Source organism: Lepidochelys kempii, chromosome 1, assembly GCF_965140285.1.
Source record: "Lepidochelys kempii isolate rLepKem1 chromosome 1, rLepKem1.hap1, whole genome shotgun sequence".
Classification (NCBI taxonomy): Eukaryota; Metazoa; Chordata; order Testudines; family Cheloniidae; genus Lepidochelys; species Lepidochelys kempii.
The window spans coordinates 33,430,870-33,458,448 of NC_136380.1; the positions used below are offsets into that span (position 1 = coordinate 33,430,870).

Sequence of the window (27,579 nt, forward strand, 5' to 3'; positions counted from 1 at the left end):
TCAAACTTTTCCCCAGTGCGAGATGTCTTTTCCAAATATCAAAATAAATATTAAGTCAGTCTCTCTTTTTTTTATATTTGCACATTCTATTTTTGTACTTCTAAGTTGCTTATACGTAGGCTTGGAAGGATTAGATTTTTATTGGTTAATACTAGTAAACTTTGATTTCATCAGACATACACAAACTTACAAAAAATATTTCTACCAATGATAATTGAATTTTGCAGATAGGCAAAGTAAGAAAAATGCTGCTTGAGAACTTGAGTTTGATTTACCAATATTTATTTTGTATATTTTGACATGGTATTGACAACTAGTGTTTCAATGGTTATAAAGCTTTAACTGTTTGAGTCTCACTGTCTACTGTCATTAAATAATTGTCTAATTCCCCCCCCCCCATATTTTTCTGCAGCTGTGAAAATTTAACTCAAGGAAAATGCTTCAAACAATTAATACTATCCATCAAAATTATTTTTTTTTAAATCCAATTCTCCCAAGCCTACTTGTATAGAAGAAAGAAAAGATGCATTAAGTTATTTTTGGGCAGAAAAAAACCATGATGGTACAAAAAAGGGTTATTACATCCTGCAGATAACTTAACCACAGCAACAGCAAATTAGGGAAGTGACTCAGATAATTCCAAACTAAAAACTATTTAACAAACCTAGAAGACTGAAGGAAACCACTAAGTACTAAATTACTGTGCATTAGGTGTGTCCACTGAGGCAACAGAGCAGTATCAAAAGTAGCAACGGGTGAAGGAGAAATCAGTGAACTTTAAAATCAGAGAGAGAGATCCAAAGCAATGATAAAATCCTGACTTGATGTGCATAGTATGTGTCTGGGATGATGAGATGAATAGGATTAGGCAGAACTATGAAGATTCTGGATAATTCAAATGCAACTAAACTGATATAAGCCAAGTTTACTCTGATATAGTAACAGGTTTCAGAGTAGCAGCCGTGTTAGTCTGTATTCGCAAAAAGAAAAGGATTACTTGTGGCACCTTAGAGACTAACCAATTTATTTGAGCATAAGCTTTCGTGAGCTACAGCTCACTTCATTGGATGCATGCAGTGGAAAATACAGTGGGGAGATTTATATACGTAGAGAACATGAACCAATGGGTGTTACCATACACACTGTAATGAGAGTGATCACTTAAGGTGAGCTATTATCAGCGGGGGGGGGGGGGGGGCACGGACTTTTTGTAGTGATAATCAAGGTGGGCCATTTCCAGCAGTTGACAAGAACGTCTGAGGAACAGTGGGGGATGGAGGGGGGAAATAAACAAGGGGAAATAGTTTTACTTTGTGTAATGACAAAGTAAAAGTAAAACTATTTCCCCTTGTTTATTTCCCCCCCCCCTCCATCCCCCACTGTTCCTCAGACGTTCTTGTCAACTGCTGGAAATGGCCCACCTTGATTATCACTACAAAAAGTCTGTGCCCCCCCCCCCCACCCCGCTGATAATAGCTCACCTTAAGTGATCACTCTCATTACAGTGTGTATGGTAACACCCATTGGTTCATGTTCTCTATGTATATAAATCTCCCCACTGTATTTTCCACTGCATGCATCCAATGAAGTGAGCTGTAGCTCACGAAAGCTTATGCTCAAATAAATTTGCTAGTCTCTAAGGTGCCACAAGTAATCCTTTTCTGATATAGTAGAGTCCACTCAAAGTTCTGCCTCCGTTTAACTAAATAAGTTTAGAAATACACCTTTACTTATCTTTAGGTGGAGACCGGGTATAAATGAGAATAAGAATGAGGTCCTTGATATCTTGTACATTTTTACTAGCTGGAAACACTGCAGCTAATCCCAAAGTGTGGTCTTATGTAGAAAATTTAGAAAGGAATTTTTTCCCCTTCTTTCTTCAGCTGCAAAGCTCAAATAGAGGTTAAAATATAATTTGGCTAAAAGGAAAGGTTAATAAGTAACCATATATTCTGTTTTACTAGAAAGACACCAGCTTGCATAGTCTTAGTTTGAAAATGTTCCCTAAAGGGATCTTTGCCTACACTTGGTTCTTTGTTCTTGTATTTGGTTTCTTTATCTCAGATAATAACTATAATATAAGCCTGCATCTGAACATTTAGTGCAAGATAAGATTTAATTCAACCATAAAAAGTCTTTCAAGATACTTTTGTTTCAAAAGGGCTCTCAAAATTTTTATTTTGCGATTGAAAATCATTGAACAACTTTAAAATATGCAATATTGTAGTTTAACAATAACAATATTAAAATAAATAGCATTCCGCTGGGGAAAGATGTACTTATTTATTAACAGATTTTTTTGTGTGTGGTTTCTTTAATAAGCCTTCAGAAATTCAGCTCTTTCAACATAACTGTTAAAGGAGATATAATTTCTTACCATAGTTAGTCCTGTTTCTTCCAATTTGCAAATGTTTCCCTTTAAAGTTACAAGCCAAAAAAAAAAAATAGTGCTTGCACTATTATTCTTAATGTATCTCCTACTATTCTTTTCACCAGAATGTAATTAGGGTTGCCAGGTATCCAGTTTTCGACTGAAACACCCGGTCGAAAATGGACCCTGGTGGCTCTGGTCAGCACCTCTGACCAAGCCGTTAAATGTTCGGTTGGCTGTGCTGCTGGAGCAGCAGAGCTGGCAGGCTCCCCGCCCCGCTCCCAGAAGTGGCCAGCATATCCCTCTGGCTTCTAGGTAGAGGGACGGCTATGGGGGCTCCGCGTTCTGCCCCCACCCCAAGCGCTGGCTCCGCAGGTCCCATTGGTTGGGAACTGCAGTCAGTGGGAGCTGTGGGGACGGCGCCTGTGGGCGGGGACAGTGCACAGAACCCCCTGGTTGCCCCTCCCCCTAGGAGCTGGAGGGACATATTGCTGCTTCTCGGTAGCCACCTGAGGTAAGAGCCACCCAGAGTCTGCACCCCTCACCCCCTTCCACACCACAATCCCCCGATCAAACCCAAACTCTCTCCTGGAGCCTGCACCCCCTCCCACACACTGAGCCCCTCATTTCTGGCCCCACCCTGGAGCCCGCACCTCCAGCCCAGAGCCCGTACTCTCTCCCACACCCCAATCTCCTGCCTCAGCCCAGAGCCCTCTTTCACACTCTGAACCACTCAGTCCCACCCCCCAACCTGGAGCCCTCTTCTACACCCCAAACCTCTCATGCCTGGCCCCACCTCAGAGCCCGCACCTCAACCTGGAACCCTCACCCCCTCCCACACCTCAACCCCCTGTCCCAGCCCAGTGAAAATAAGTGAGTGAGTGAGGGTGGGGGAGAGCAAGCGACAGAGAAAGGAGGGATGGAGTGAGTGGGGGGCGGGGCCTCAGGGAAGGGGCAGGAGGACGGGGAGGAAAAGTGTTCGGTTTTCTGCAATTAGGAAGTTGGCAACCCTAAATTTAATTCATGTTAGATTCTGAAATCAGTTGTCTAGTCTACAGTGTTGAGGCAGGGCATTAAAACTATAACAAAAAGAAGTGGAGAGAAAATAGGAAAATAATTGAAATGCCATTTTTCTTTCATTGTTTGTGTACAGTTTCAGACATACTGCCTTGTGTAATGATACCATTAGATATTATAAATTATGTATGTCCAGGCTGGGGCAGTACTGGAATGAAAGACATCCACCGAACACCTTAGTATTGAAAGAGATGACTTTGATGATTCAGTAGGTGCCACTCCTTCCTCTGAGATAATTACTGTGTTAGTGTCTCACTAAGGTGTTTTGGGGAGGTGAACGGCACTGCACTACTGTATGCTTTTGGATGTGATGTAATTTCCTTCCTCCTGAGAGATAAAAAGAAAGAAATCGAGATGCTATGTATTTCTTTTAAAATGTGTTGTGTTAAGATACTCTTGTGATGAACTTTGTATAAGATCATAGGTGGTTGAGTTGTAACCGCTAGAATTGAGAAAAGATGTCATGACACTTTGCATAAGGATAAGGATATTTATTCCAATATTATGCACAAATTCCAGTCTGAGTTATAGCCATGGCCTCACTCCATCTTCTTTGTGCTGTTCCGGAAGTGTAAAGGGGATGGAAAGGTAGCTTAAGTAACAATTTCCTCATAAATATAGTACAATATACTAAAAGTTAGAAGCTATGCTTTTTTCTGTTATGGTTCCTGATTCACAACCCAATTATCTACCTCTGCAAAGATTGTAAAATTACAGAGGATTAGAAGTGATGAGGGTTTTACCGTCAGATATTTGGTATTAGCAATAAACTTTTAAGATGAATTTCATTGCAAACTGTGAAAAAAATGATTATTGGATTCTCCTGCCCACTAAATGAAGATAGCAAGTATAGCATTCCCTTCATGTAGGGGAACCCTGTACCAGGTGAAAGTTGTCAGGGGCAGCATAGTGCATGGACATGGTGGAGAATCAGGGCTTGAATATTTAAAATAACATGCATCTGTTTTATTAAGTGGACCAATTTGAAAGTTCACATGGGAGCTGCAATTCTCACCATTTATTGACTATAAAATATCTTTAAAAATAAAAATGCCTAATTGTTGTCATTTCACTGCTTAGTCCTGATAGTAACCATCTTGCTGGAAAGTAATGTAATTTGTGGGTCAACAAAATGAGAGCAGTTCAGTGCAAGAGACTAAAAATTTTAAAGCCCCACAACCCCACCGATGTAGATGTCCCTGACCACAGCAGAACTATTGTGATTTCACTGCATGGATGGCAACAGGATTTAGGAAACCTAAATTGTGTTGTCCCTTGAATGCCATAAAGCCCAGATCTCTAGGATGCTCCTTGTGTCTTAGCACCCAGGGAAGTTTTGAGGATTAGGCAGTGGCAATAGATCCATGACTACACCAATGTATTTTTTAATTCTGCTCTTGAAGAACTGATATAAGAACACAGAAATAAAATCCTTGAATTATACATCTGTTTCCTTAGAATGTGATCTCAAAAGTTCATTCTTTTCTTTTGTAATAAATATAATAAATGATATCAATTGATGATGCTGTGAACATAAGAGTGAAAATAACTTCTGTTACTCTACCGAAAGTGTAGTAGTATTTATCTGATTTTAACCTAAGCTTTAATTAATATAAAAGAACAAAACAGTACTAATCAATACAATAGCATATTATGAATGTAAGCAGTCCTGTTTTACTTCTGTGTTTCAGAATTTTCACCAAGAAGTCAACCAAATAACAAATTATGACAGCCCGTCAAGCCTGGACAGCCTTGAGGCAGGAGAACAAAATGAAAATTATACAACACCTAGTGAAATATCTTTGACTACACAGTGGGACGACTCTATACTCTACGATTCACAAAAATCACAGTCTACGAATAAGAGCTTCCTTGATACACCTGAACTAACTTTTTCTAAAAATCAACATGTAAATAATTGGCTGATAAATTTAAATACCCAAAATAGCCAGGCAAACACTCCTTTTCATGACACTTTAGCTAAACAAAATGTTCTAATTCCTGCTGAAAATATACACAATCCAAAACAGAAATCATTTGTTTCTAGTGGAACAGAAAAAAGAACACAGATATGTACTTCCGATAATCAAATAACCTTTGTAAACAGTCCGTATACTTTTATGCAAAATAGGAAAGAGGAAAAAAACAATATGTTGAAAGTTCCATCTTCTGGAATGGTTAGTAGAGAGAGTTCATTAGCCACTGATAGCCTTGTGTTCAAATCCAGCAAACCCTGGGCCACCTCTGATCCTACTCCAAGAGAACGAGTTCCAGATTCTGTACAGGAGCAGAGTTCTGAACTGACCCAACAGAGAAGAACCACCTCATCAGTACAAACCTCAAATCAACCTATGGCAACACCTGTAATCTTACCTCCAAAACCATGGAATTCAACTGGTGTTCACAACAGTACCATCTCAGCTAATCCTTTACAAAAGGGCAAAAATACAAACACAGTGCCATGTACTGATGATCTAAACAATTTGTCAGAAACAAAAGATGAAAACATTAAAAATTTTAATGGTATTAATCAGGGATCATCTTTATTTCAAGACACATCTAATGCTTCCATTTTGTGCAACGCTGATCAAGAAGAGGACAAAAAAGAAGAAAAGGGAAATGTGGCTGAAGCCATGTCACCTTTGTCTAATGCAAAGTTTAATTGTGACTTGTCTGAACATCACAGATACCTGAGAAATAACATGCATGAGCGAAAGGGAGTGAAATTGCCCAAAAGCATTTTAAAGAAAGAATCTAAATATGAAAATTATTGTTTCAAAGCAGTGGTTATGAACCGAAGGATCTGCTTTGGGAATCAAACTGCATCTTCTATCAGAGACAGTTTAGAATTGGCAAAAATAAAAGAGAAAGATGCAGAAAATCAAAAGACTAATAAGAAACTCAGATGGTTTGATGAAATTGACAAAATAGTAGTAGAAGATGATGAAGAGTGTTCAGAAAAGAATACCACAGGAGTATCTCAGGCACAGTTGCAGCCATCTTATGTTCAAAGTAAACTGAATGCTATTAACAGTAATTTAAGAAGTATTCCCGCTTGCACCACAAATTCTATCTGCACAGAAAATCACCAGGATTATCCCTCGATATCCACAAAAATTGTTGCTGCTGGAGGCTCAGAAAGAGACTGTATGCCTCTGCGTTCTTTTGTATCTACAGGTTACCACTTTGCTAAACAAGCTTGGATGGCATCAAAGGGTGATGAAAGATATAGTGGTGACTCTAAAATTCAGAAAGGTAATCTGCATAAAGGTAAGACAAAGATAATCAGAAGACCAAGATCTGCCAAAACCCAGTCAGGTTTTACATCTAAGAATAGAAAGGGCACTATAATCCGACCACAGTCTGCTAGTGAAGTTCATAAGGTTATAAAAGCTCAGGGTAAAATCATTGTACCTCATCCACCACCTAAACCTGTACCAGGCAACAAGACTGATCAAAATGTTGCAGACGCTATGTGTCAACCAGTAAATTCTTCCAAACTTCAATCCAACACTACAAATGGTAACTATGTAAATGCAAGACATCTTTTGCCAGCAGATCAGGTTTTAAATAGAACCACTATAGAAAATAATAAGAGTATTACTTGTAGTTCTGACTTGGTCACCGTGACATTGGCAACCCCACCTTCCTACAATGTATCTCCAAGTGAGCTTTTGGAAAAGACAAATTACACTGTAAATAATATTCAGACAATTGCCCAGCAAGACAGCTTGATAACTGGTACCAAAAGGAAACCTGTATGTGCAGAAAATGGACTACGCCTTGATCGTACACCAACTGATGAAGAAATAAATCTTTTGTGGCAGGGTGTGAATAGTGCCCTAGCTCAAAAGGATTATGCTGCTGGTAAGAACCATTCTTGTTTTTTTCAAAATAGGGAGTTTTAAAATGATAACAGGCTCTTGCATTCAGTTACAAATGCTGTTTTCACCTTTCACACAACAGTATGAAGAGTTTCTACTTTGGTCATTATCTGTTATCTCCTAGAGGCCCCAGTCAGAGATGGTGGCCCCATTTTCTTGGGTACATTACAAGCATTAAATAAAAAGAAAATCCTTACCCCAAAGACAGGTGGATGAAACAAATACATGTGGGAGGAGGAAGGCAGAGAACAAGTTAACAGTAAAATGAGTAAAAAAGAAAAGGAGTACTTGTGGCACCTTAGAGACTAACCAATTTATTTGAGCATGAGCTTTCGTGAGCTACAGCTCACTTCATCGGATGCATGCATCCGATGAAGTGAGCTGTAGCTCACGAAAGCTCATGCTCAAATAAATTGGTTAGTCTCTAAGGTGCCACAAGTACTCCTTTTCTTTCTTGCGAATACAGACTAACACGGCTGTTACTCTGAAACCAGTAAAATGAGTGAGTTTTACATGGTAAACTATAGCTTACCACCTGCCAGCCACTATCAGCTGGCAGGACTCTGTCATCTGGGAAAATGTTTTTTGACAGGATCTCATGAAAGAGCCATAAATCTGCCATGTTTTTAAAGTGACTGCTCTGTAAATATTTGGTATTGCGAAGACTCTAAGTGTCACTAACACAGGGAATGTTTCAAAGAAAGTTGCCCATGTTAATAGAATAAAGAAAGTGGAAGAAATTTCTAACAGCCATATGTCACTGTGCTGGCAAATATTTGTGTCAGAGTGAATTTATAGAAGCTTTACGTGCTTTACAAAAACATTTTCTGGGAACATTACTGTAGAAATAACTATGGGCAAGACAGAGCAAAAGATACACAAGAAAATTTAAAAGACTAAATCATATCTTCCTGCTAATTAACTTTGAAAGCATGTTTCAGACTGATTAATTTATATTTACAAATGCTTTCCAAGTAACCCCTTTGTACTCTAGCCAAGTTCTATGCCTTGGAGCAGTAATGGAATCCTGTGTCCCCACACTGTACCCAGCTGAGCTGCTGTGTGGTTTTCCATCCTTGCACCCTCTTCTAGAGGCAGAGTCCATGACTCCACCAACTCCACTTCGTGTACCAGGAGCCACTCTGTGCCTCCTACCATACTGTTGTGACCATCCTAAGGATCACTCAGGCTGGTGCAGAGCCCCCTTCTATTAAAATAAGGAGCTTCCATGTCCCTTATAATTGGGCCTGTCACTTTATTTACAGTACATACTGTGACAGGGTTGGACTGCATGGCTACAGGAGAGTAATAGAAGGCAGATATATTAGCCCCAGGTTAAGTAGGTCCCTTTTCCCTGGGTAAGGTAACCGGGAGGGTTCCAGAACAATCAGGAACCTTCTGGAGACAATTAAGACAGACAGGCTGATTAGAACACCTGCAGCCAATCAAGAAGCTGCTAGAATCAATTAAGGCAGGCTAATCAGGGCACCTGGGTTTAAAAAGGAGCTCACTTCAGTTTGTGGTGTGGGTGTAAGGAGCTGGGAGCAAGAGGTGCTAGGAGCTGACAGTGAGAACACATATTGTTGGAGGACTGAGGAGTACAAGCATTATCAGACACCAGGAGGAAGGTTCTATGGTGAGGATAAAGAAGGTGTTGGGAGGAGGCCATGTGGAAGCAGCCCAGGGAGTTGTAGCTGTCACACAGCTGTTCCAGGAGGCACTCTAGACAGCTGCATTCCACAGGGCCCTGGGCTGGAACCCAGAGTAGAGGGCGGGCCCGGGTTCCCCTGAAACCTCCAAACTCCTGGTCAAACACAGGAGGAGTTGACCTGGACTGTGGGCTCACGAAAACAGCCAAACTGAGGGCTGCCATGAAGCTTCAAGGCGAGCAAATCCGCCAATAAGCGCAAGACCCACCAAGGTAGAGGAGGAACTTTGTCACAGTACACTGTGTGTCTCAAAAACTACTTCTTTGGGGAAGAGCAGAGTGCTTTGAATATATTTTTTGTTAAAGAGGCAGGGAGAGAGAGAGGAGAGTTTGTTTCCCTACCCTTCTGTGTCTTCATACAACTGAGCAGTGTAACTTTTAGAGACAGATTTTAAGCATCACATGCAAATATTTTAAACCTCTTCCCCTGCCCCACTCCCCCAATCATACCTATATACTGGAGGGATAGATGGAGACATTCCCTTTTCTTTGAAAATCAGTGGTGGTATTCTTTCAGTATCTATTCATTATGTCTATTGTATTCTTTAAGTCAGATTATTTAATTAAATACCCAAATTTGGTTTTAGAGACTTATTATTTATGTTACAGTAGTGCCCAAAATGTTCTCAGCACTGTACAAGCATATGAGAAGACACAATCCTTGTCCTAAAGTTCTTTCCAAGAGAGAGCGAATCCTGCACTGTTCTTCTTCAGTGACATATAGTGCTGCAACAATACCCTGAAGTTCAGCAGTGTGTGTGAGCAGCTTAGAAAACAAAAAATATTATTTGCTGCAACATACAACCTACTATATATTAAAGAAAAACAAAATAGGGAGGGCAGTCAGGGAACAAAATGTTAATTTCCGTAAACAAAATGATCAGCTATGAGGGTCTTGTTTTAAATGGAGCTGCAAGCATCAAGTGCTGTATTTACTGACCAAGGCATAGTATTCCCGAAGGGTTTGATCCTGCATAGTGCTAAGCACTCTAGCCCTTATCCAACAAAGCACTAAACATATCATAGAATCATAGAATCATAGAATATCAGGGTTGGAAGGGACCCCAGAAGGTCATCTAGTCCAACCCCCTGCTCAAAGCAGGACCAATTCCCAGTTAAATCATCCCAGCCAGGGCTTTGTCAAGCCTGACCTTAAAAACCTCTAAGGAAGGAGATTCTACCACCTCCCTAGGTAACGCATTCCAGTGTTTCACCACCCTCTTAGTGAAAAAGTTTTTCCTAATATCCAATCTAAACCTCCCCCACTGCAACTTGAGACCATTACTCCTCGTTCTGTCATCTGCTACCATTGAGAACAGTCTAGAGCCATCCTCTTTGGAACCCCCTTTCAGGTAGTTGAAAGCAGCTATCAAATCCCCCCTCATTCTTCTCTTCTGCAGGCTAAACAATCCCAGCTCCCTCAGCCTCTCCTCATAACTCATGTGTTCCAGTCCCCTAATAATTTTTGTTGCCCTTCGCTGGACTCTCTCCAATTTATCCACATCCTTCTTGAAGTGTGGGGCCCAAAACTGGACACAGTACTCCAGATGAGGCCTCACCAATGTCGAATAGAGGGGAACGATCACGTCCCTCGATCTGCTCGCTATGCCCCTACTTATACATCCCAAAATGCCATTGGCCTTCTTGGCAACAAGGGCACACTGCTGACTCATATCCAGCTTCTCGTCCACTGTCACCCCTAGGTCCTTTTCCGCAGAACTGCTGCCTAGCCATTCGGTCCCTAGTCTGTAGCTGTGCATTGGGTTCTTCCGTCCTAAGTGCAGGACCCTGCACTTATCCTTATTGAACCTCATCAGATTCCTTTTGGCCCAATCTTCCAATTGGTCTAGGTCCTTCTGTATCCTATCCCTCCCCTCCAGCGTATCTACCACTCCTCCCAGTTTAGTATCATCCGCAAATTTGCTGAGAGTGCAATCCACACCATCCTCCAGATCATTTATGAAGATATTGAATAAAACCGGCCCCAGGACCGACCCTTGGGGCACTCCACTTGATACCGGCTGCCAACTAGACATGGAGCCATTGATCACTACCCGTTGAGCCCGACAATTTAGCCAGCTTTCTACCCACCTTATAGTGCATTCATCCAGCCCATACTTCCTTAACTTGCTGACAAGAATACTATGGGAGACCGTGTCAAAAGCTTTGCTAAAGTCAAGAAACAATACATCCACTGCTTTCCCTTCATCCACAGAACCAGTAATCTCATCATAAAAGGCGATTAGATTAGTCAGGCATGACCTTCCCTTGGTGAATCCATGCTGGCTGTTCCTGATCACTTTCCTCTCATGCAAGTGCTTCAGGATTGATTCTTTGAGGACCTGCTCCATGATTTTTCCAGGGACTGAGGTGAGGCTGACTGGCCTGTAGTTCCCAGGATCTTCCTTCTTCCCTTTTTTAAAGATTGGCACTACATTAGCCTTTTTCCAGTCATCCGGGACTTCCCCGGTTCGCCACGAGTTTTCAAAGATAATGGCCAGTGGCTCTGCAATCACAGCCGCCAATTCCTTCAGCACTCTCGGATGCAACTCGTCCGGCCCCATGGACTTGTGCACGTCCAGCTTTTCTAAATAGTCCCTAACCGCCTCTATCTCCACAGAGGGCTGGCCATCTCTTCCGCATTTTGTGATGCCCAGCGCAGCAGTCTGGGAGCTGACCTTGTTAGTGAAAACAGAGGCAAAAAAAGCATTGAGTACATTAGCTTTTTCCACATCCTCTGTCACTAGGTTGCCTCCCTCATTCAGTAAGGGGCCCACACATTCCTTGGCTTTCTTCTTGTTGCCAACATACCTGAAGAAACCCTTCTTGTTACTCTTGACATCTCTGGCTAGCTGCAGCTCCAGGTGCGATTTGGCCCTCCTGATAACATTCCTACATGCCCGAGCAATATTTTTATACTCTTCCCTGGTCATATGTCCAACCTTCCACTTCTTGTAAGCTTCTTTTTTATGTTTAAGATCCGCTAGGATTTCACCATTAAGCCAAGTTGGTCGCCTGCCATATTTACTATTCTTTCGACTCATCGGGACTCATGCTTAACAGTAAGCACTGGAATGGTACCACTGATGTCAGTGGGACTAACTCACATGCTCAGAGTTAAACACTTGCATACGTGCTTTGCTATATCGGGATAGAGTCCTCAATACCTTGAAGGATCAAGTCCTAACATATTCTGTTACTGTGTTGGGTAAGTCTCACTAAAACTTTATTCCGTAGTCACTTCATAGATCTAAATCCATCTTGGCTTACTTACCAATGAAACTAATCTTGGTGCAGATCAAGAAGCTCACTTCTAACTGACTGTTTTTCAGAAATGTATTACTTGATTAATAATTCAGCATTTCAAAATTGTTAATGTTCCTCAGTATATAATGAATACAACTTCATTACATTCAGTTTCCTTTCAGGTGGTTTCCGGCATTACGATGTTCATTACAATAATTCCTGTAGCACTAATTTGCAACCTACTAAAGCTAACATATCCCATGTTACTATTGATAGTGGCAACCTTCTGACCAGTTTTAAATCATCTAGAATGAATGGATTTTTCTCTTCGTCATCAAATGGTAAGAGATCTTATTTGTTAGATATCACTGTAGTAAAAACAACAGAGAAAATGCTGTTAAAAGCACCAAAAGACATTCTTGGGCAAATTTTCAAAACCTTACCAAATTGTACACCCAAAAAATGGTCAAGCACATATATAATTGCACACGCAGAACCCCCATTTTCACATCAAGTAACTGTAAGCACAAAATTAGCATATCATATCTATTTGGGTATACAAGTTCCTGATTTGCACCTGCAAATTCCATGTGTGGATGTATGTTTCCCTCAGGTGTAGGTTAGAGGCTGAGTTTTGAAAATGTATTAAAACACAGAAGAAAACTGAATTAAATTTGCAGTATAGTATCTAGTTTAAGCTTATGTATCGGAAGAAAATTGCTGCAGTGTTTTTTGTTTTAAAAACATTAAAATGAATACAAATATTCATAAATTAGCAAGGCGAAAACAAAGATAGCCAGGAGCTCTAATATGTACAGCAGTGGTAGTAAAATCTCATGGGATGAAACTTAGTCAAATGGGATGAAACTTAATCAAACGGGAGCTGAGACCATGCAGCCCTGAGTAGGAAGCACTGATTACCCTGGATAGTCAGGTCCTAAGGCTGTTTCCTAAATGTTGCCTATCTTATAAAATGGAATTATTGTTTGGCATGTCATTAGACGTTGCTGTATCACAAAGGTAACTCAGAAGTTAGCTAACTATTCAGTTTTCATCAACCTTTACATATTTATAAAGGATCAGTCACTATACACTAGAACCTCAGAGTTACGAACAACAGAATTACAAACTGACCAGTTAAGCACACACCTCATTTGGAACCAGAAGTACACAATCAGGCAGCAGCAGAGACAAAAACAAATACAGTACGGTACTGTGTTAGACTTAAAAAAAAAAAAAGCGGGGGGGGGGGAGGCACAACATTTTTCTTCTGCATAGTGGTTTCAAAGCTGTATTAAGTCAATGTTCAGTTGTAAACTTTTGAAAGAACAACCATAATGTTTTGTTCAGAGTTACGAACAACCTCCATTCCCGAGGTCTTCATAATTTTGAGGTTCTACTGTAATATCAAAGTGCCAATAATCTTTGCACCTCTGTATTTAGCATGCTTTTACATACTGGCTGCTTTTTTGTGTTTCTCATTTTAGGTGCTGTTCCTGTTATAAGACGAAAACAAATTTCCGACAATAGCGAAAATAAACGTAGAGTTCTTTTAGAACAGAGAAGACAAATTATAACCTCTGCAGGAAGGAGACCCGCTCATCATGCACAGGTAAATATCAGTTTCAGGAACATTGAACTGAAAATGTCAGTCAAAGGTTATCACAGAATAATAGTCTCCTACTGCTGTATACTTGTCCAACATTCCTGCAAACATAAAAACAGTTTCTCTGCACATTCTCAATAGTTTTTAATGATTGTCACAATAAAATACTTTATCTACCCTAACAACAAATGTATTATTTTCTTTAGGGGTTTTGTTTCTATAAACCAGTCACCAGAAATACATAGACCAAATGTTACCAAATATCTTTATAGAAGGCATACAGCTGTTATGAGATTCATTAATCAACATTGCTTATTCCAAATATAACTGTTTCCTTTGCATCAAAATGTTTTGTTTTCATCATTTTGTACATATAAAGTATACAGAGCAGAATTAAATATTGCTTTAGCTGTAAAAACTTGTCGTGGTAGCGACATCTTACTGGAATGTGATGTAGTTTAAGGTAATCTGATATGGTTGACATCATGGATGCTGTTACTGGCACTAGCCTACTTGTCATTGATTTCAGAGCTAAATACATTACAAATATGGGCATATAAAAATGCTCAAAGTTTTTATTAGAACTTTTAAATAAAATGTCTAATAGTCACTGGGCTCCTTGTTTTTTAATATTTGTAAAATAAATGAATTAGTGTTTTTAATAAAAACAAAATCAGTCATTAGAGGATTTTACAAAATGCACATTCGGGAGAGATTAATACATTCTAAGACCAGAAGGGACTGTTGTGATTATTTAGTTTGACCTCCTACAAAACACAGGTCGTAGAGCTTCACTGAAATAATTCCTGTATATACTATCAATTAGAAAAAACATCTAATCTTGATTTTAAAATTGCTAATGATGACAATAAAGAGACTATAAAAATACCAAACTATGTTAGTACAGGAATTTCTTATTTGTATATAGCACTAATACAACATCTAAGAAGCTTTGTAAATAACTTTCATATGAACACTTTTTGTTGAATATCTGGGAACATATTTTGAATCATAGTAATTTTTCACAACCGTATTCATTCAAAATGAAATTCAGCCTTTAATTCCTATTTAACTCCTGTTTTGAGGGCTTATGTGGGATTTAAGGTTTCGTGCTGGTCCTTTGCACAATGGTGAATTTTACCATCATTGCCAGCAACTATTAATGCAATAGCGTAAATCAAAGAGATCCAGTGAAAATGGTTAGAGGTATGGAAAAATTTACATATGAGATACTACAAAGACTGTGCTTATTTAGCCTTAAATAGAGAAGAGTTTGAAGGAATATAAAAGGGTATCTGTAAAGGACTTTTGAACCCTCAGTGTTCCAACTGAAATTTCTATTAAATCTACTGTCATAAATATAAAGGGAAGGGTAAACCCCTTTAAAATCCCTCCTGGCCAGAGGAAAACTCCTCTCACTGGTAAAGAGCTAAGAAGCTAAAGGTAACCTCGCTGGCACCTGACCAAAATGACCAATGAGGAGACAAGATACTTTCGAAAGCTGGGAGGAGGGAGAGAAACAAAGGGTCTCTGTCTGTCTAAATGCTGCTTTTGTTGGGGATAGACCAGGAATGGAGTCTTAGAACTTTTAGTAAGTAATCTAGCTAGGTACATGTTAGATTATGATTTCTTTAAATGGCTGAGAAAAGAATTGTGCTGAATAGAATAACTATTTCTGTCTGTGTATCTTTTTTGTAACTGAAGGTTTTGCCTAGAGGGATTCTCTATGTTTTGAATCTAATTACCCTGTAAGGTATCTACCATCCTGATTTTACAGAGGGGATTTCTTTACTTCTATTTACTCCTATTTCTATTAAAAGTCTTCTTGTAAGAAAACTGAATGCTTTTTCATTGTTCTCAGATCCAAGGGTTTGGGTCTGTGGTCACCTATGCAAATGTTGGCTTTTTATCCAACATTTCCCAGGAAAGGGGGGGGGGTGCAAGTGTTGGGAGGATTGTTCATTGCTCTTAAGATCCAAGGGTCTGGGTCTGTAGTCATCTAAGCAAATTGGTGAGGGTTTTTACCAAACCTTGTCCAGGAAGTGGGGTACAAGGTTTTGGGAAGTATTTTGGGGGGAAAGACGTTTCCAAACAGCTCTTCCCCAGTAACCAGTATTTGTTTGGTGGTGGTAGCAGCCAATCCAAGGACAAAGGGGTGGAATATTTTGTACCTTGGGGAAGTTTTGACCTAAGCTGGTAAAGATAAGCTTAGGAAGTTTTCATGCAGGTCCCCACATCTGTACCCTAGCGTTCAGAGTGGGGGAGGAACCTTGACATCTACTAAAAGTGTAAAACAAAAGTCAACCAGAATGCCTCTAAGGTCTCTTGCTATTGTGGATCCTCTCCACACTTCTCCAGTGCAGGCTGTTGCTTAGCAATCACAATATAGACAAAGATGTACATAGACATTTTTGTGTGCTTTAAAAAAGCTTTATTAATTGCTCATATTTTTCAAAATACAGTAGCTTTTGAACTTGAAAACACACAGCCTGTAAACTTCAGTAACATAAACTATCTTATTTAACTAAAACATTAAAAAGCTCCAGAAATGTTAAGATTTTAAATAATATTTAAAAATTATTCTGATAAAGTGATCAATTTTTACAGAATACAATACATACTGTCCAGCTAAGTCCATTTCAATGTGCATTTGAGCCAGTGCAAACTGTGAGTGGCATCCCTAATTCTGATGAAGGTATAGTAGTTCATTTCAGTTCCATTCTTTGTTATAGATAAAATAGTTGCACTATACATCAGCTGTTGCCTTGTAGCATCAATGATTCTGAATCAGAAAATATGGTCTGTTGGCTGGAAGTAAAGATTTTTCCACTAAAAGTTAATACAGCACAGCACAATATCACTGAAATCTGAGTGGTGGTTTAGAAGAGCATCACTGGGAAAAAAAAAAGTCTCTATTCCTCTAGTGTTGCGTTTTATTTAAGTGTATGACAGCTACATGTACAGGCACAGTATGTCACCATTAGCTGGACGTAAAGCTGGCAGGACTGGCTCCTCCACCAGCTCTCTTCCTCTGCCCCATAGTAAGAGCACAGGCAACCTTAATTCTGGCATTTCTTAACATTTGAATGCATGACTTTGTGACATTAATATTGTTTTAATGTGGATTTTTGTGTGCAGTATATCCATGAAAATGAGCAATAGGTCTAGATGTTATAAAATATTCTAATCTGAAAAAGTTCAGACTGTGACCAGCTCTGTAAAATCTTTAGTTTCAGAAAGCACTGCCCAGTTTTTGCTGGCAGAAAATCTAGCAAGTACCTCAGTTACAGAAGGTGAAATCCTGGCTGCTATGGAAACAGTGCAACCACCTGGACAAACCATGGTGCTTACCAAGGCCCAGCAACGAGGCATGAGTGCACTGTCACTAGAAGAACAGAAGATTCTTCAGTCACTTGATCGTCTCAATCAAAGGTTGCAGAGTAAGTACAATGTATAGTATTAACATAGTAATAAATTTTAAAGAATCGTTTGAGTGACATATATAAGCATAGACATATATGTGGCAATAAAGACCTATAGGTGCATCTGCTCCGTCCTGTTGCATTTTGCTGTTTAGTAAACTTACCAAAAAGTACAAAACCCTTACTCAGGCAAAACTAATTTAAAACAATGGGAGTTTTGCCTGAGTGAAAACGAAGTAAGATTTTTGGATTTGTCCCTGTATTTTTTTTTTTAATCCGTTAAACTTGTGTATGCTCACTGGTCCCACATGAGATGTTAGCCTGAATGACATCTCAATACAACTTCTGAAAAGGAGTTCAGATTTCCCCTTTCCCATAGGAGTGGCAGAAGCAGAGAAGAGGAACCTTGCACCCACTGGGAATCTGCTTAGCTGTAACACAGAGTCACTGATCCCAGAAAAACAGCAGTTCCGACTTCTCTATTTTAAGAGGTAGTTTTGGTATGATGTCCTCTGGATTAGGCAGAAGGAGATATTAAATGAGAAACACTGAAAAATGGAAAAGAAGGTACTCTATGAACTGTAGAGGAAAAAGAGAGAGACACACGCACATAGAGGCAGATCGGAAAGGGACAGGAGATAGTAAAACTAAAGAAGGTAGCAAAGCAACAGACAGAAGATAATTAAAATGGAGAAAAAGTTAAGAAAACTAGAAAGTAAAAAGGAAAGTCCAACAAGGAATATTAAGGGAACAATGAAAGAAATGTAAAAGTAATGACTGCAAACCATACAATTACAAAAACTAAAGTAAAACATTGCTAGTGTGCAATTAACTACTGCACATTGTATTCCAAATTTATCAGACACCATGGGCTCGATTCCCCTTTTATCCAAGCTCCACTAGGTGCAACAAGGGGGGTGGCCATCAGATCTGGCTCCCTAATTCTGAGTCTACCCACACTGGTGGTAGGTAAAGTAGCAGACAGGTCCCGGCACCATCCACAGTATGTCCTTTTCCTCCCCTGATGGACCCCTACAATAGAGGCAGGGGAGGGTGGCTGGTGCAGAAGTCGACTCTGCCAGCTTTATCTCAGTAAGAAGTTCATCTCCACAAGAGGAATTATCCCAAGAAAATTTACAGCCAGAATCCAGCCACTTTGCAGTATGGGTACGAGCATCCATCACCAGCTGACATTTCCAAGTGGTCTTAGCTCCAAGTGATGTAATGCTATATAGAATGTATTGCAAAGTAATCCAGTGTGGAGGTGTCAAAGACATGGATCACTATGTCAAAGTCCATATCTGAAAGAAAAGGTGGCAACTTTCTGGCCAGGTATAGCTGGTGTCAGGGTTCCCTCCCCACTCTGAACTTTGGGGTACAGATGTGGGGACCTGCATGAAAGACCTCCTAAGCTTATATTTTACCAGCTTAGATTAAAAAATTCCCCAAGGCACAAATTCCTTTCCTTGTCCTTGGACAGTATTGCTGCCACCACCAAGTGATTCACACAAAAATTCAGGAAAGGGTCACTTGGAGTCCCTATTCCCCCAAAATATCCCCCCAAGTCCCTTCATCCCCTTCCCTGGGGAGGCTTGAGAATAATATACTAACTAATTGGTTACAATATGAGCACAGACCAAACCCTTTGGTTTTTAGGACCCTGAAAATTAATCAGGTTCTTAAAAGAAGAATTTTATTTATAAAAAAAAAAGTAAGAGAATCACACCTGCTATATCAGGATGGAGGGTAACTTTACAGGGTAAATAAAAAGATTTAAAACACAGAGGATTCCCCTCTGACTCTGCTTCCCAGTTACAAAACAGGAATGAAACCACCTCTTAGCATAGGGAAAATTCACAAGCTAAAACAAAAGATAATCTAACGCATTTCCTTGCCTTACCTACAATTTTTGTAATCTTAGATTAATCATTTCAGGTAGGTTTTCAGGAGATGTTTTACCTGCCTGGTCTCTCTCTCTGTCTGGAGAGGGAACAAATAAAGAGAGCACAAATAAAACCTCCCGCCCCCCACCAGATTTGAAAGTATCTTCTTTCCTTATTGGTCCTTCTGGTCAGGTGCCAACCAGGTTATTTGAACTTCTTAACCCCCTTACAAGTAAAGTGATTCAGTACACCTGGCCACGAGGGATTTTATGTTACCGCATGCATAAAGATTGCTATCCTTCCCTTTATATTTGAGAGCCGGCAAAAAAGCATTCTTGACAGAGATGCCAGGGTTTTGTTAAACCTTCACCATCTCAGCTCCTTTATTGTTTTGTTTTACAGAAAACATAAATCTGGCACTATACTACAAGACAGTGTGCCTTCAACATGGCCATGTAAATGGCTAACCCATTCTGAGTGGGTTATTTTTTGTTTGGTTTGGTTTTTGTTATCCTATCTCTGAGGAACTGGCCTTCTCTTTTTCAGATTTGGATTTCTTTTTAGGTGCTACATGTTTAATTTACAATTCCAAATTTTATAAATACAAATAAAGTAGATGTTTCAACCTTCCTCAGGCCAAAGAAAAATAGTTAACTTGTTAAATTGCAGTTAAATTGTTGTATTTTCCACAGTCTTTAGGAAGGTTGGTACTGACTTGTTGACTATTGTTCATGTTTTTGTTCTAGCAGGTGTTTTATATAATTGTTGCATCATAGCTTTGTACTATTTTTAGATGTCCAAGAAACCATTGCCAAAAACTTATCCACATCAAGTGTTTTACAGATAATCTCTCCTTTGGTAAGCATTCAGATTTACTGTTTTCTGACTTAGACAGTATTGACTTTGGTTTGTTTTAGGATTAACTGAGTTGCTAGAATTTCAGAGTGCCATTTGTGTGGGATAGTGTTCGGAACAGGGCTGTCTGACCTAGTCGTCAGAGCCAGAGGTGGAGTTGGCATTGCTCTCAGGAGTCACACCAAAGATCAAAGCCGGAGTCAGAAGCCATGACAAGGGTCAGAGCCACACCAAGGATTAAGCTGGAATCAGAGTCAGAAGTCACACCCAGGATGAAAGATGGAGTCAGCAGTTGGCATCAGTGCAAGGAAGCAGGAAGAAGGAGTAGGGCCTGGTAGTGTGCGCGTGGACAAGCCATGGTGATAGGAAAAGGGATTAGGAGCCGAACAAAGAAGCAGAGACTTGGTCTCAGGGATCTAGGCAGCAACAGGCCTTGCAACTAGTTGCTCAGACAAGAGGTAGAACAGGTACAGGAAACTTTATACCCAGTCATAGACTCTGTGGGTGCTCAGGGGCTCAAGCACCCACAGAGAAAAAATAGAGGGTGCTCAGCATCCACAGGGCTGACCAGAGCTGCTGCTGTGGTGGCTCTGGGCTTGGCCACCAATCAGTTGTTCAGTGGCTGAACCTATGCTCCCAGCAGCTCTTCAGCGGGGCTGCCCCACCCTTCAGCTGTTGAGTGGGGCTGCCCCTCCCCTTAGCTTTTGAGCAAGGCCATCCTGCCCATCAACTGTTGAGCAGGGCTGCCCTGCCACTGGCTCCTCTCTGCCCACCTCCCTCTCTCCCTCCCTCCCTCACTGCCCTTAAGGCAGGAGGAGGCAAAAAGGAGCAAGCAGTGGGTGGGAGGCGCTCAGGGGAGGGTGTCTTGGGGGGAGGGGCGGGGCGGGAAGAGGTGGAGTGAGGGTGGGGCCCCGGGGGCAGAGCTAGTGTGGGGCATCCACTGGAAAAAAGAAAAATCAGCACCTATGTATCTAGTGGTGTCCAGTATTCTGCTGCTAGTCACATGACTCTGTGAATTAGCAGGCGGGGCATTAGCTGGGCATTAGGTGCAGTTCGTTCATCTGATCCTTCTGTGCAGTGTCATAGAGGTGGTTTTTGCTCAGCAACCTCGCAGGCCTGGATTTGAGACCCTCAGCACCTAACAGAATAAATTAATGAGCCGTGTGCCCTAAATTTTAAGTGTATTGTTGGGATTTTATATCAGGCTTTGAAGTCAATGGAGCTACGTTAAGTATTCATTTACACCAGCTGAGTATCTGGCCTGTCAGCCTTGGCTTTAGGTGAGAATATAACGTATCATTCCTCTTCTGGAATCTGGAGCAGTTGCCACAAAGCCTACAAAGTTTCCTAAGAACAGTGGCTTTGCAGGCTCATTTGAGCTAAATAAGGCCCTTAATTAGTTATTTTTCCCTAATAATGTGAAGGAAAAAAAGATGTACTCTATTGTGACCTGAAGGGTAATTGAGTCTATAATTAAATATTTTCATGACCTGCAGAGATCACTTCATGTTCTACAACTAATCTGCATTATATTTCTTTTTTCAGTATTTTTATTTTCTGTTTTATAGTTTTGTTTCTTTAATATAATATAACCAATATAATACCAGTTTCAGGTATATATAGGATTGTATAGGCTAGTGAGTACCTTAAGCACAGACTTTACACTTCAAATTATCACTGTTATTCAAAAAATATTGTGTGTGATTCAGTATTCTCTGTTATTTTACTCTACATGTATATTGAGAAAAAATATGGACAGGTGACTGTATATTTCACACAGTTCTATTACCCCCAAAATGTGTAATGAGTGTAAAGAAAAATTTGGTCTGAAAGAAGTTACTCATTCTTCAAGAGGCCTCTATACATTCTCACTAGCTGGAGTTGCACCAGTTGTACAGCATAACAGCGGAAATCTCTGAAAGCAGTGCCTGTGGAAGCACTTATACCCCTACTGATTCAATGATACCAGAAGCAAGACTGTAAAAGAAGGCAGGACACTTCAACTGCCTCCATTCCTTCTAGCCATGATAGTATGTGTGGAATTTGAAAAGTCAGATTCCCCTCTCCTGCACCAGAGGGATTATTACCAGGGATACTAGTGATTTTGTATACAAACTATATAATAAGACATATTCCCTGTTTCAAAGAGTTTACACTCTGACTCCTGCTCTATCGAAGTCTGTGGGTGAGTTTTATCTTCTTCAATTCCCATGGATTTCAGTGAGAGAAGGGGCCATTCATTACCTCAGAGGAAAGGCTCAGCACCTTTTATGTAGCTGAAAATAGAAGATCACATGATATTGTCAATTGATGTTTCTTTGGTTTTATGTTAAACACCATAAAATATAAATTATCATATTGTGACCTTAGGCACCCCTGTATTCACACCTTACACACTACTGTACAAAATATGCCTTGTGAGGTATCACAGGAATGCTAGCAACACACTGGTCATTAATATTATTTATAAGATGCATGTTAATCTTGTATGTGAAATTATGAATCCCCTCTGTATGATGTTACTAGAACCTGTTTAAGACCAGAGAGCCTAGCCTAGGTGAAGGTGATAAACAGGTCTGTCCTAGACAAAGGCATGTGGGTTTCCCTCAATTTGCATATTAGCAGTAAACAAAGCTATCAAGCTAAACCAGTGTGTTATCCTGGTCTTGAACTTGATAGAGAATTAACATAGTTCCTGCAATCCAGAGAGACAGAAGACTGAATCCCCAGGAGGCCTCCCTATCTTTTAAGACAAAAACAACCTCTTTGGGGATATAAGGACCAGAAAGAGACTTCATCTTGAACCTTCACCTTAAGGAGACAAAGAAACTAAGTGATTTAATCTCTGTGATGGGTCCTGACCAGGTCAGCCAGTATAAGGCTGGAAAGGAGACTGGGGGTCAGAGAAACCATCTTGAACAAAGACTGTACCTTGCTAGATTAAGTTTTAGACTTTTAGATGTGTGTTTTCTCTTTTATTTGCTTGTAACTATCTCTACCTTTATCTCTTTTATTTGGTATCACTTAATCCATGCTCTTTTGTTAGTACACTTGTTTTACGTTTATTATAAGCCAATTCAGTGCTATGTTTGAAGGGTTATATTTACCCCAGTTAAATTAATAAGATGTGATTGACTCTGTAACAGACCAGCAAACTTAATATCTTCTGTGAATGCACAGTGTAAGGAGTTCACATTGCAGAGAAACATCTCTGAGGAGCTCGGAGGCTGAAGTTCACTGATTGCTACCTGCTAGGCGAGGTTTGGGTTGGGAGAGCATTGAGGAGTTTACTGAGAAGAAAACAGACTGGTGTAGCAGGCAGCTGACACACAGTCTAATAGCAAGCAAAACTCACTCTTGCTGAGGCAGAGGGATAACACAGTAACTCACAGCTCTGGGTATCCCCCACAGTATGCTACACATAAAAAAGCATTATTCTTCAATTTGTTATAGAACATTCAGCAATCTGCATCCTCCCCTTCTGTGGATCCTCCATTAGCCATGCAAAGGTATCTGAGTATGTCAGCTGATACTCTATCACGACTGCAGAGAAGATAGTAACATGGACTATCAAAGGATGCTTCACTGGATTTTATTTTAATACAGCCTCATGTTCTTTATATAATGTATACTTGTATTCAAAACACTACACACTATAAAATCAACCACAGTGTAAAGATGTAAACAGTAACACAAGTAATGAATGTCAGTTGATTAGTTTACATTTAAGACATTCTATTATGCACTTTATTGTAAAATATTGCATTTTTAAAAGAATGGAAATACCTCACATTTTAATGAGCTGGTTGTAAATTTATTGTATATTTAATTAAAATGACATGGAAAAGAGATTATATTGCTACTCAGGTTAAGATTATGTATAAATTAATCTCCTATCTTCATGGTTTTCCAGATTTGCTAATAAATTCTGTTACATTTGTAAAAGGTATGTTGTAGAAAATCATCTGATTATCAATAATCCAGGTAAATGTTGCATCTCTTATCCTTCATCCAGTGGCCCCACTCCAGTCTACTACAGACTTGTCTATGCCTCTCGGTCAACAATTCTGTTTGATGGCCCTAAAACTGACCATGCTGTCAGCTTCATGCTTCTCTTGGTTTCTCTTCCAGCTGCTCTTACCGAAAATGCTGGAACCTTCCTAGCTTCTGAATTTCCTTGACTGTATTACACTTACCTTTGTTGTGTGCAGTGCTGATGCAGCTATTTGGGACCCAGGATATTAGAGAGACAAGGTGGGTGAGGGATATCTTTTATTGGACCAACTTCTGTTGGTGAAGGACACAAGCTTTTGAGTTTACACAGAGCTTACACAGGTGGTTCACAATTACATGGATATAGTATGTGCCACAAACTAAAGAGGAAAAATAGTAGTTTCACATAATAAAGACAGTTTTCTACTATGGCTCCCAGGGTTCTACAGTTTATGTGTATGTCTAGGGAAAATTATTCCAGGCCTATCTCATTCTAAGAACAGCAGCTTTAAATTGATCAAAACATTATAGGTAGCAAACTAACTATAGCTTGAGGTTTATCCATTGAAGATTTGAAAGTGAAAACTATAATTTTAACTGGTTATAATTGAGTCATGGTTTCTGTTAGTACAGTTCCAAAAGCCCTCTACAATCTGAAGAGCATGTATGTAGCGTTTGTCCAGCTTACATCATTGCAACCTTTCCTTATTTACCATAGTGCACTATAACTGATTCAATACGTCCCAGTTAGAGCTGGTTAGAACTCAGAATTTCCCTTACGTGGGAAATTTCAACATTCCTACATTTTTCATTCCGTGAAAACAAATATTATTTGAATTTCCCACAAAAGTGACAATTAAAAAAAATTGATTTAAAATTTTTGAAATTGTTTCAAAGTACAATATTCATTTCGATTTTTTCATTTTTATATTTATTATTTTTACATTATTGTATGACATGGTAATAGTAGTAGCGCATAACATGACACATCATCGTTGTCAGGTCATGTCAGAAGGTGACAAGATGTCATTGACATAATAATTGAGAATATTCTATTTTATTTTGAATTCATTAAGGGCACCTGCTATTAAATTTAAATCAAAACTTTGTCTTTTATTTTCTAGTATTCCTGTTTGTGTTCTAATGAAACCGTTTGATCCTTTGAAGAAGAAAGGAAGATAAGCGCTCATTACAACACAAACAGGATCTAGAAAATAGGATGTAAGGTATGATTTGTACTAAGTAGCTGCTACTGTTAATGATTTTAAAAGTAAAATAATATAAAATAATTTTTTAAAAATGTCAACTATTTTTTCATATGTCATGACTACGGTAGTTATTAGAACAAAATGACTTGTTCTCGTTATGACCTAACATATGTCAGCTTGTGTACTACTACTAGTAAGGCATGAAATAATGTAAAAATAAAAATATAAAAATGAATTAAACTTTTGAAATGAAATTTCAAAATGTTTCTGAACATTTTTTGTTTTGATTATTTTCTTTTGTGAAAAATTCTGTTAAATTTTTTGTTTTGTCAAAGTAACATTTTGCAGTGGAAAACTTTTTCAACTGAAACGTCTGACCAGTTTTGTCTACTTAGCAGGTTGCTCTCTTGTTCTCCCTCCTGTAATGTTTTTAAAGTATGGGAAGATTATCTGATATGATCTGTTCCCTTTGTTGTTTTTGTTTCCAAACACTATGAACTATAGTATGATAAATATAAGTTTCACAGAAGTTTCCATTTATAAGGAAAAACAGAAGCAAGAACATCCATCACAATCATCCCCTTGCAGGATGAGAGTATGGAAGGTGCCCACAGCCCTTCAGGGGGCATTGTGGCACCTGCCATCTAATGGCAGCCCTCCCTTGTTAAGAAGTCTGCCTTCGATCAATCCCAGTGCCTCTAACAAGCGCTGGGATTATCTTACAGGAGGAAAAGGAGGACAAGGTGAAAGCAGGCCTTCTCCTTTACCTCCTGCTCCATTGCAAACTGGACACCTTAGAATGGATTGAGAGCTGGTTGCTTGTGGGGCTCATCAGCTAAGATTAATGCTAGCTGCTTCTGTGGCAGATGGTCCTATCAGCAGAAATTATATTTCTCACAGCAGAAGTAAAATTAGGATTCTCCCAAACCCACACTGTCTGGGAAATGAGGTAATACTTCACTTTGCCTCTAGTTAGGCCTTGAAATGGCTGTGGGCCTTGGAATAATACAGATCTGATAGGACCTCTTAGGTTTACATGGGCTGGATTAAATTTGGGACATGTTGGCATACTCTAGATTTGGGCATCAAAGGGGAAAAAAGTTTGCAATGCCTAGGGATGGCTGTGTTTTTCCTCCCTGTCATTGCTACCAAGAAAGGGAGCCCAAAGTTGCAGCCACTTGGCAAAAGATTCTGATGTTTCCATTCTTATTAGGCTGTTGCTGTTCACAGTAGATGTTTAAAATCTCCAACAAAACACTGTACATGTACTCAGGGCAAGTGAATATAGGCAGCAGCACTCGAAAGTCAGAATTTGTTTGCACTAACTACGCTGAGCCCATACCCTTCTGTTTGCATGCAGGATACTGTAACATTCCAGAATGGTGAGGTTTCCCTCAGTAGATTTAATATTTAAACTCTGGGGAAAAGTTTCCCCTCAGTGATTGAGAGGGAAAGCAAATAATTCAACTACTGGAGGCTGAGGTTCAAAAACAATCCTGGGAGTCAGAGAGCTAGAATGTCATCTTATGCAATATTTTCCCAACTGGTTTAGGAAGCAAGCAAAGCTCTTGAGTCAATCCACTCTCCCCTTAACTAGAAATAAAGGCTGAGATTTGCAAAAGTGGATGCCTAAAGTAAGGTTTCTGGAGTGGAATTCTCAGAAGAGCCCAGCTGATTTAGGAGCACAAGTCCCATTGAAAATCAGTAGGATTTGCCCTCCTAAATCGCTGTTGAAAATCCTACTTGAAAGTTCTTATTTAGGTGCTGGAATAAGTGGCCTGATTTTCAGACATATTGAGCACCCGCAAATACAAACAAAGTCAGTGGGCGCTCAGCACTTTTGAAAAGCAGGCCACTTACTTAAGAGCTAATTTTTGAAATCTTGGCCAGAGTTGAGACTGACAGTTCTAGATATTCCTTCTCACTTCAAGGAAATCAAAGGCTGAAAAACTTTATTTAATTTTCTTATAGGGTGGACAAAGTATAGATTACATTAAAACCAAACATTTGCCAAACAGTTTTGCTTCAGAAATGAAGATCTTCATGTTTGGGCAGGTTGGATTTCTGTCAAAAACTCTTTACCCTGCGCAGTTCTTTGCTGCTCCCAAATATAAACCTCACCCACTTCTTTGCTTTGACAAAAAGTTAAGTTGACAAGAAAATATAAGAAAAGCAAGTTAGCGTGGCTCAAGTGTAAGCCTCAATACAAAGAACACGTCTGTTTGTTGTAAAGCATTTTCTTCCTTAAGCCTACACATCGTGAGCCTGATTTTCAAAGATTCTGATCTGGATGCTTTAGAACAACCACAGAGGTGGCTCCAGATAT

At 39.6% G+C, this 27,579-nt stretch overlaps 1 protein-coding gene across 3 annotated transcripts in view; it reads left to right on the forward strand.

Moving 5' to 3' along the window:
* CEP126 (centrosomal protein 126) overlaps positions 1-23,892 on the forward strand; it is a 49,736-nt gene extending 25,844 nt beyond the window's left edge. Inside the window, exons 6-12 of one of the 3 annotated variants that reach the window (XM_073338023.1) lie at positions 5,140-7,315; positions 12,469-12,627; positions 13,774-13,898; positions 16,500-16,587; positions 17,123-17,332; positions 19,991-20,055; positions 23,506-23,892. In XM_073338023.1, coding sequence (XP_073194124.1) covers positions 5,140-7,315; positions 12,469-12,627; positions 13,774-13,898; positions 16,500-16,587; positions 17,123-17,332; positions 19,991-20,055; positions 23,506-23,610 — 2,928 coding nt within the window. In that variant the 3' untranslated portion in view covers positions 23,611-23,892. Of the gene's footprint in view, positions 1-5,139; positions 7,316-12,468; positions 12,628-13,773; positions 13,899-16,499; positions 16,588-17,122; positions 17,333-19,990; positions 20,056-21,927 lie in introns of those variants that run through there. The other 2 variants (XM_073338017.1, XM_073338033.1) reach the window with 2 other exon arrangements.
* The last annotated feature ends 3,687 nt before the right edge of the window (positions 23,893-27,579 follow it).